General features: G+C 33.3%; 1 protein-coding gene across 1 annotated transcript in view; it reads right to left on the minus strand.

Moving 5' to 3' along the window:
- Nucleotides 1-5,268: 5,268 nt before the first annotated feature.
- The window catches only part of LOC106471522 (dual serine/threonine and tyrosine protein kinase-like), a 29,446-nt gene continuing 25,146 nt past the window's right edge, over nt 5,269-9,568 (minus strand). Inside the window, exons 14-15 of the mRNA XM_022400129.1 lie at nt 7,427-7,676; nt 5,269-6,616 (exon numbers count right to left, since the gene is read on the minus strand). Of these exons, the coding sequence (XP_022255837.1) occupies nt 6,384-6,616; nt 7,427-7,676 (483 nt within the window). The 3' untranslated portion in view covers nt 5,269-6,383. The remainder of the gene's footprint in view (nt 6,617-7,426; nt 7,677-9,568) is intronic.

Genomic DNA, 9,568 nt, shown 5'->3' on the forward strand with positions numbered 1-9,568 from the left:
ATATATATATATATATATAAGACTACACTATATCTAGAAGGATCACGAGATTTAAGGAAAAGACGTGAATGTTCGAGAATGACGTGGCGTGATACTAATCACGTAACCTCGATGTCGTAACAATATATATTTTTTCAAATGATATTGCTGGTCCCATTAAATTGTGATAAACTTTGGTAGAATATGCCATTTGTGTATTAGAATCGCATATGTTTTATACCGAAAAATTGAAAATCAAGTTTTTCATTGCACTGAAATATAAAATTAATTTCTGTTAAACACAAATAACAATAAAACTAGTTTTCAGGCCTCACGGTCTATTTTTAAAGAAACATAGGCTGTAACAAGAAATTACAAGTTTACTTTCTTATTCTTATATTGTGACCGAAATAGGTTTATATAATTTTCAAAATAATACTTACCAATTGGTCGGGCTTTTGTTTACAATTACGGTGAAGAGATTTATAATCAATTTTTCCAGATTCCTGTTTTTAACATATTTTTGTAACGTGTTCTATCGTTGGCAGTTTTTTTATAATTATTTAGTAAAATTTATGCGAGAACCAGCCCACACGAAGATAACTAATTAGTTTTTCTTCTATAACATGTTGACACAAGTTCTGGCTTAATTTCAAGTACAATTATTTGTACGCCTAATTATATTTGATGTCTTTGCTAACCAACTGGTTAACTTAATAGACTACAAACATTGAATATGCGTAATCACTCAATAACTTCTTTAAATTCTCATTCACTATTCAGATGAATATTTCACTGACTGACTGTAACTCGAGAAACTGAATCATTGCTTCACTGATTCTCGTATTTCGTAAAGTATCTTGATCATTAACATTGTAGGACTACTTGTATGAGCTTACTTGATCTTAATATCCTACGCCCTCTAGAAAACATATAAATTAAAGCAATAAATACAAAGCTTACAACACTTCTCCCATCATGGACTGTGAAGTCCTTTGAACAATCCTAATACAAAAATAAATCACTGCGATAATCTGTCCTTTCACTAAATCTTTTTGGTGGGTTTCCTTTCCAAAGCCCATGGTATGTAAATGGCTGACCTCTTGATCCTTATCATCATTGGCTGTCCTGTTGCTAGAGCAGTTCTTTCTAAGTAAATAGGGAGCGAATCCACAAGCAGCTCTATCCTTGTTAATCCTCTGAAAGTGGTCTTGACAGGAACCATGGATTCTTCAATAGGTAGGTTGACTTTCTCCTGACGATGTTTTTGGAGTACCCAGTTGACCATTCTCTCACCTACGTACTTCTAAAAACAATCACAGTGGATAACCTTTGGCTTGTCCCTCTGGATTCTGTAAACCACAACATTGATTGTTTTCTGTACAAAATATGACTCTTCCCAATGTCTGTTGAATTCAGTACTCCATTCTTTCGTGCAGTATTGTACAGCCATACCATGGCATCTTGATGGATTCTAGTCTTATCAATATTAACGTCATAGTGACTTTTAATTTTATCACATACTGTATTATATCAATGGTGTTTTTTAATTTCACTACATATTCTGTGTAAGACTCTGCTGAGTAACTATCCTCTAAATGGGAGTACAGCTGATCCAATTGTGCTTTCAGTTTTATCCCAAACATCAATGACAATGATGTGTTACCCGTAACTTCATGCACTGCTGTTTGATAACTCACAAGTAGCAGTGGAAGATCTTGATCCCATCTTTTCTGATAAATGGCTAATTGGTTTAAAAGTTGTATCTCTCCGCCATTCCATTAGAAGATCAGTTGTCATGGTCTTTTTTTATTCCAAATATCCGACACATTTCCTTAAACAAAGTTGATTCAAATTTCGTGCCTGATCTGAGTGTGTAGTTCCACAGGCACCCCAAATGTTAAAACGAATTTATTGACGAGTAGCATTGCTAGTTTCTGCTTCTTGGCTAGTAACAGCATATGCTCCTGACCATTTGGTGAAACAGTCCATCATAACTATGATGTATATATTTTCACAGCTACTCTGTTATCAAGCATATTGACAACAACTTTCCGAAGTGGTGGTCCAACACAATACTGTAGCTGTCCATATTGTTTCTTTCATGGATTTTTATCCTCACAGCATACTTAACAGGATTTACAACAATTTACTACAGATCCCTGGTACCCAACTTAATAGAAGCACTCTCTTACTCTCTCTCTTATTATCTTCTTAACACCCGAGTGTTCAGCTGTTGGAAAGTTTTGGAGATGGAGTGCTGATATTTCTCTCCATTGGTATCTTCCTATTTCCGACATAACAAGCCCTCTTGTAGACATAGTTAATCCCACTGTGGCCAATACATCTGTCTTTGGGTTGTATGGTACAATTATTTGCCATCAGGATTTTTCAGAACTATTCTTGATCACTTTATAATTGCTTTCAAACTCGTATCTTTATTTCCTGAGCATCTTTTAGCTGATTGTTGGACCACATTAGTTCTCCATTGTCATTTGTGGATGTCACATCTTGTATTATATTTCAGGATGGTCGTCTTTACTATCTTGTGATTTCCCTTTTTCATTGTTTATACTCTTCATTAACACATGGTCTTTAGGATAATATATAAGCATTTCTATGGTTCCATCCAAGGCAATGCCCTCCTGAAGTTTTTATCAACAAACCCATGGGCTGGTTTCATTAAATAATGAATTTCTTATCTCACTTGGGCCAGATGTGGTATTCTCAACTGAACATTGCCCCATACATCCAGCTAATATGCGTTTCCCAATCTTTGGTTAACCCTTCGTTGTTCATTTGGTTTGGTTGTGCTTGAAGACTCATCCTTAGGTTACTGTCTAGTTGGTGTATTAACAACCTTTGGTTCCACACAGTCTTGACTGTAATGGCCAGGTTTACTATATTTATAACACCTTTTACTGATGTTAGAAAAACACATAGGTAGAGTAAGTCTTGATAGTAATGAATAAAAACCCTATATAGTTGTCTAATCAATCCTCTCGGTTCTTCTAGATCATCATCAGATGGAGTTACTGTTTAATCCGACATTGCAAATTTTGAATTGATACTGATATGTCTTCCATGGTAACTTTTTATCATAGCCCATTGGTTTCTCAATTGGCAATGTTTTTGAATTGGCCAGCCAAATTCTGGAACCAGATTTGGTAGTGATATGGTTGGATTACTCTAGGAAGGTTCTGCAACAACAGAAGTAGTGGTAATAGGTGTAGACCAATTAGGATCTATTAAATATTTAATAATAAATGATGTTTTGCATTGGAACTCTTGGGCAGATGCAAAAATAGTGTGTTTGGTTTGATCTTTGCATTTACCAATAAATTTTCCAAATGTTTTATTCTCTCACTGATGTTCTGTCATACCTCATTGATTTTACTGTTATAATATTTCTATATTTCCTCAATTTTGTCATTGCAGCTTTTCTGTACTTCTCCAATCTTTTTCTTGTAATTCCTCTGTACATCACTAATAGTTTCATCAATCTTGTCTTCTATCACTCATTTCTGTTTTCGATTCTTCTTTAAATATTATGCCTCTTTCTTTTAATTCTTCTTTTAAATTCCAATTTCTCATCTCTTGATTTTATTTAAATTTTCTGTTTCATTCTAATTCTTTGTCTCTTTTTGTTTGTTCTTCTTTCCAGTGTATTATGAAGAACAGAAAACCTACTAGAGATGTTCCCATTGTATTATCATCTCTAGTAGGTTTTCTGTTCTTCTTTCCAGTGTATTATCATCTCTAGTAGGTTTTCTGTTCTTCTTTCCAATGTATTATCATCTCTAGTAGGTTTCTGTTCTTCTTTCCAGTGTATTATCATCTCTAGTAGGTTTTCTGTTCTTCTTTCCAGTGTATTATCATCTCTAGTAAGTTTTCTGTTCTTCTTTCCAGTGTATTATCATCTCTAGTAGGTTTTATGTTCTTCTTTCCAGTATATTATCATCTCTAGTAGGTTTTCTGTTCTTCTTTCCAGTGTATTATCATCTCTAGTTTTCTCTCTTCCTTTGTGCTCTTGTGGCCATCTTGAAAGTTGAAGTTTAGTCAAAATTCAATTTTACTTTTACCAAAATAATCCCCCTTTTGACACCAGTGTTGTAACATATTCTATCAACAGGAAGGTTTCAACCCAAACATCATAGATAGGGTTTGTATCTAAAGTTAAAACAGTAAACAATATTATGTTAACTCTAACCTTTCACCCATAAAGAACATAAAACAGCAAGTTTGTTTCATTCTCTTTTCTGCCAGAAATTACTAATTAAATAACTAACCTATTCAATAATATGAGGATTGTTGTAAAAAACTGTATTCATACCTTCACATAAAATCAACCCCTTACTACCTAACCCAAAATAATCTCTACCAAAGGAACAAAACAAAAGCATATATAGTATCCCATGCAAATGTGGAAAGAAATACATAATACAAACGTCACATTTCTTAGAAATAAGACACAAAGAACACCAAGGTCACGTGCACGGAGCTGAATTCCATATATTTACCTTAACATATCATCAATGTCAAACAGGTCTCATAACACTTTGGGATGAAATTCTTTTCCAACACCAACCTAAAACTATTAAAGAAAAGAGATTGTTTAGAAACTATAGAAACCACCAAAGCAAACTGTGATAACGGCGATAGCAGTATCAGCCACCGTTCATACTCTTGATCAGATTTGACCTCTACCAATATCCTGTCACCTGCTGACACCATTTAATCCTTGTTGTCTTGGTAACATTGTATAAACCTTGTAATACTCAGTACTGATTATACCTGAAGTAGACAGACCAATCTTCACTGACTATACCTGAAGAAGACAGACCAATCTTCACTGACTATACCTGAAGAAGACATACCAATGTTCACTGATTATACCTGAAGAAGACAGACCAATCTTCACTGACTATACCTGAAGAAGACAGACCAATGTTCACTGATTATACCTGAAGACAAACCAATCTTCACTGATTATACCTGAAGAAGAGACCAATGTTCACAGATTATACCTGAAGACAAACCAATATTCTTTCAAAACATGTAGTATATTCCATCACCAATAAATTTCTTCATAATGCTTATAAATCATTGTTTGCCTAATTATTATTATTACATCATTGTTAGCAGCTCCCTCTAGCTAATATAAGTTATAACATTGAAATTGTTGCTTACAATGTTATTATATACAAGACGTTTTGTATAAGGTGAAACAGAAAAATGACAAGTTTCTGATCTTTAATGGAAATTTCACTAAATTTTATTTTATCATAGTATAAAAAATACATGCACTGGAAGATATCGGTATCATTATTGATACTGGTAAATTGTTAGATGTTTGATTTAATATAAAACATTGTAGAACAACCTTTACAAGTTAGTCTGAAATCAACTCAACTAACTATTATTTTTATAAAACAAATGTGTACAGATCAAAATTAAAAATGTTTAAAACGTCTCTCCACTGACTTTAGTATCATAGCAACATAAAGGTGTTGAATTTCACTAATAACAACAAAATAAGAGAGAGGTAGAAACGTAAGTACATCCATGAAACTTTCTTCTGAATAGTTTGTGTATAACATCAAGGAGCATTAATGATATAAAACAGAAAAAAAAGGAATTAAATTCAATCGTCACGTTTGATCTAGTGAACTTAAGTTAGGCATTAACCAAATACAAGGCTTCTATATCCTTCCCCACTTCTTGTACATTCAGAGATGCGCTGTTCCCCATTTCTTGTACATCCAGAGATACACTGTTCCCCATATCTTGGTATGTCAAGAGTGGAAATATACAAATTTACAAATATTACGTAGAAATGCTTTACAAGTTTAATTGGCTCAGCACATTTTTAAGCAACTCAAACATCGTATTCACACACAGCAATTTTATTTAGTTTAACTAAAAACCAATTAAAATTAATTCTATAGTAAAAAAAATTGTTTTTCATATGAAAAATTCAAAGATATTTCACTCACCGAGGTAGTTGAATGAGATATTTATTGCACATTCAAAATTAATTATCATAAGTTCATTTGACTTTGCGTAAACCAGCTTTTCAAAATGGAATATTCTCACAAAATCAAAGATTTAATTAAAACAAAAGTTCTTACGTTTTATAAATTGTTATTTATCAAAATTAACACCATTTCACAAAGTGAAGGAAAGAAAGTGACACAGATTCAAATGTGCAGAAAATATAAATCTTGTTACGCTACATCAGCTCAGTCTTGCTTCCATCCATCCTGAGAAAAAATTTACTTCAGTGGATTTAACATCCGAAAGTCCGATAACACCCAATGTGTGGATGTTCTGAACCGTACGTGGACTAGTTCAGTAAATGAGCAATGAAGACCAGTTACCTAGAAATAGAATAGTTTAGAGGCTCATCTGGCATAGTAGTTGCGTGCTACGTGTCTGCGTCTGTATGACAATGACCGTCTGTGACTGTCTTGGTGTCCATTTGCTGTTGAAGTGGAGCGATGACAATCCATTATAGCCATCAATCTTGATTCAACATTACCTAGTAGAGGACGCTTTATGGGGTCACTTGACCAGCATTCTTCTATGAGTTGCCAACTTTCGTTGTCAAACTGTGGCAATCTTTCTGGTCGAGCACCTACAGATTATCATAAACACTCCTGTTTGAAACTTTTCAATGAAAGATATTTCTATTGAGCATAATTTAGGTGAAAATCTATTAGATAAATGAGTGTGTATTTTCTTTGTTAAATCTATAGTAATTAAATAATTGAATCCCAGAAGAATTTGCTAAAAATTGTTTGGAAAACACAAAATTCAAATTATTAACAATTTCTTGATGATAACTTTGCTCATTAATTTTAACAACATAAATAACAATAATTATGCAATTACAAATATAAATATGAAAACTTTAGACCTTATTAACATGTCATCTAAACAGAGAAGGTTTCAACTGGTAGTGGATAGCTGTACAACCAGGTTATTAAAACTTGGCTGATAACCACAAATTAAGAAGGTTTCAACTGGTAGTGGATAGCTGTACAAACAGGTTATTAAAGTTTGGCTGATAATCACAAACTAAGAAGGTTTCAACTGGTAGTGGATAGCTGTACAACCAGGTTATTAAAGTTGGCTGATAACCACAAATTAAGAAGGTTTCAACTGGTAGTGGATAGCTGTACAACCAGGTTATTAAAGTTTGGCTGATAACCACAAATTAAGAAGGTTTCAACTGGTAGTGGATAGCTGTACAACCAGGATTTGTGGTTATCAGCCAAGCTTTAATAAAAATGTTATACCAAAGAAACAGGTATGAATTTAAAAAAAATTAAGGTAGTTCAAATATTCAACTTAGAAATCAATATTTTTGTTGATGTTATATCTTGTAGTTTCTACTTTGATAATTACAACAATAACTTATGAAGGTATACTGGAAAATACTTACCTTTTCGAACACATTTCCATAGTTGATCTTTTGTTTGACACTGTTCAAAGATATAAGGAAGTTTTACGTGACCAGCACGTAGGTACCAGAAAAGAATTCCAAAAGCATAAACATCCACACTGTTGTCATAGTGACCTGTGAATAATTCTGGAGCCATGTGAATTGGAGTGCCAACAATGCTTCCAGACATCATGGCCTCTGGTTTACAAAATCCAAGATCGGTGATCTTTGCTCTATTCTTCTTATCGAGCTAGAAAAAAAAACATCAAATAATATTTTGGTGAATTTTAAACAAACAAGAATACCAAAGAACTCACTAAACTTTGTCAAGCTGTACTACAGAACATAAAAAAATATCATCTAACTTTAAAAATTGTGTATATTACTGTAGAAAATAGATAATAAATCTGTGGAGATCATTAAAATAGATCAATCCGGAAGTAAAAAATTTATAGCGTGTAACAAACATGCACATAGGCATTAATATAAGCCTGAAGATAAGTAACTTTTCAGCCTTTTAACACGAGTACCAAGTGATTTATTTGGACTACCACCACATTTTAGTTTTTTTAATGCACAAGCTTTCAGCTTAAACACCTAAGCCTTCTACAGGAGCGAGATGTTTAGTAAACAGCAGAATCTAACATGGTGACAGTCCAAGTAAATTACTTAATACAAATAAGCCTAGAGGGTTCAAATTCTACAATATGCTACCAAATTACAAAAGGCTAAAAACAATAGTAAAACATTTACTAGTTCAATTAATAAAAATTATTACTTTAAAACTTAACATTAACCCTTCAATAACCAGGCTTTTGTATTCCTGGAATTCTGGTAAATTGGTAAATCAAATGAACTATCCCATATTTATCTTAAAGCTATCAGACGAGCCACAATCTTATGAAATCTGTACATAGACATCAAACTGAAGAATCTAGGCTAACTATCAAGCTACAACATTACTAAAGATTCTTCAGTTTGAAGTCTATGTACAGATAGGCTAACTATCAAGCTACAACATTACTAAAGATTCTTCAGTTTGAAGTCTATGTACAGATAGGCTAACTATCAAGCTACAACATTACTAAACATTCTTCAGTTTGATGTCTATGTACAGACAGGCTAACTATCAAGCTACAACATTACTAAAGATTCTTCAGTTTGATATCTATGTACAGATAGGCTAACTATCTAGCTACATTCTTCAGTTTGATGTCTATGTACAGATAGGCTAACTATCAAGCTACAACATTACTAAAGATTCTTCAGTTTGATGTCTGTACAGATAGGCTAACTATCAAGCTACAACATTACTAAACATTCTTCAGTTTGATGTCGATGTACAGACAGGCTAACTATCAAGCTACAACATTACTAAAGATTCTTCAGTTTGAAGTCTATGTACAGATAGGCTAACTATCAAGCTACATTCTTCAGTTTGATGTCTATGTACAGATAGGCTAACTATCAAGCTACATTCTTCAATTTGATGTCTATGTACAGACAGGCTAACTATCAAGCTACATACTTCAGTTTGATGTCTATGTACAGATAGGCTAACTATCAAGCTACAGCATTACTAAACATTCTTCAGTTTGAAGTCTATGTACAGATAGGCTAACTATCAAGCTACAACATTACTAAAGATTCTTCAGTTTGAAGTCTATGTACAGATAGGCTAACTATCAAGCTACATACTTCAGTTTGATGTCTATGTACAGATAGGCTAACTATCAAGCTACATTCTTCAGTTTGATGTCTATGTACAGACAGGCTAACTATCAAGCCACAACCTTACTAAATATTCTTCAGTTTGATGTCTATGTACAGACAGGCTAACTATCTAGCTACATTCTTCAGTTTGATGTCTATGTACAGATAGGCTAACTATCAAGCTACATTCTTCAATTTGATGTCTATGTACAGACAGGCTAACTATCAAGCTACATACTTCAGTTTGATGTCTATGTACAGACAGGCTAACTATCAAGCTACATTCTTCAGTTTGAAGTCTATGTACAGATAGGCTAACTATCAAGCTACAACATTACTAAACATTCTTCAGTTTGATGTCTATATTCAGACAGGCTAACTATCTAGCTACATTCTTCAGTTTGAAGTCTAGGTACAGATAGGCTAACT

The sequence above is a fragment of the Limulus polyphemus genome, unplaced genomic scaffold, assembly GCF_000517525.1.
Source record: "Limulus polyphemus unplaced genomic scaffold, Limulus_polyphemus-2.1.2 Scaffold4676, whole genome shotgun sequence".
Lineage (NCBI taxonomy): Eukaryota > Metazoa > Arthropoda > Merostomata > Xiphosura > Limulidae > Limulus > Limulus polyphemus.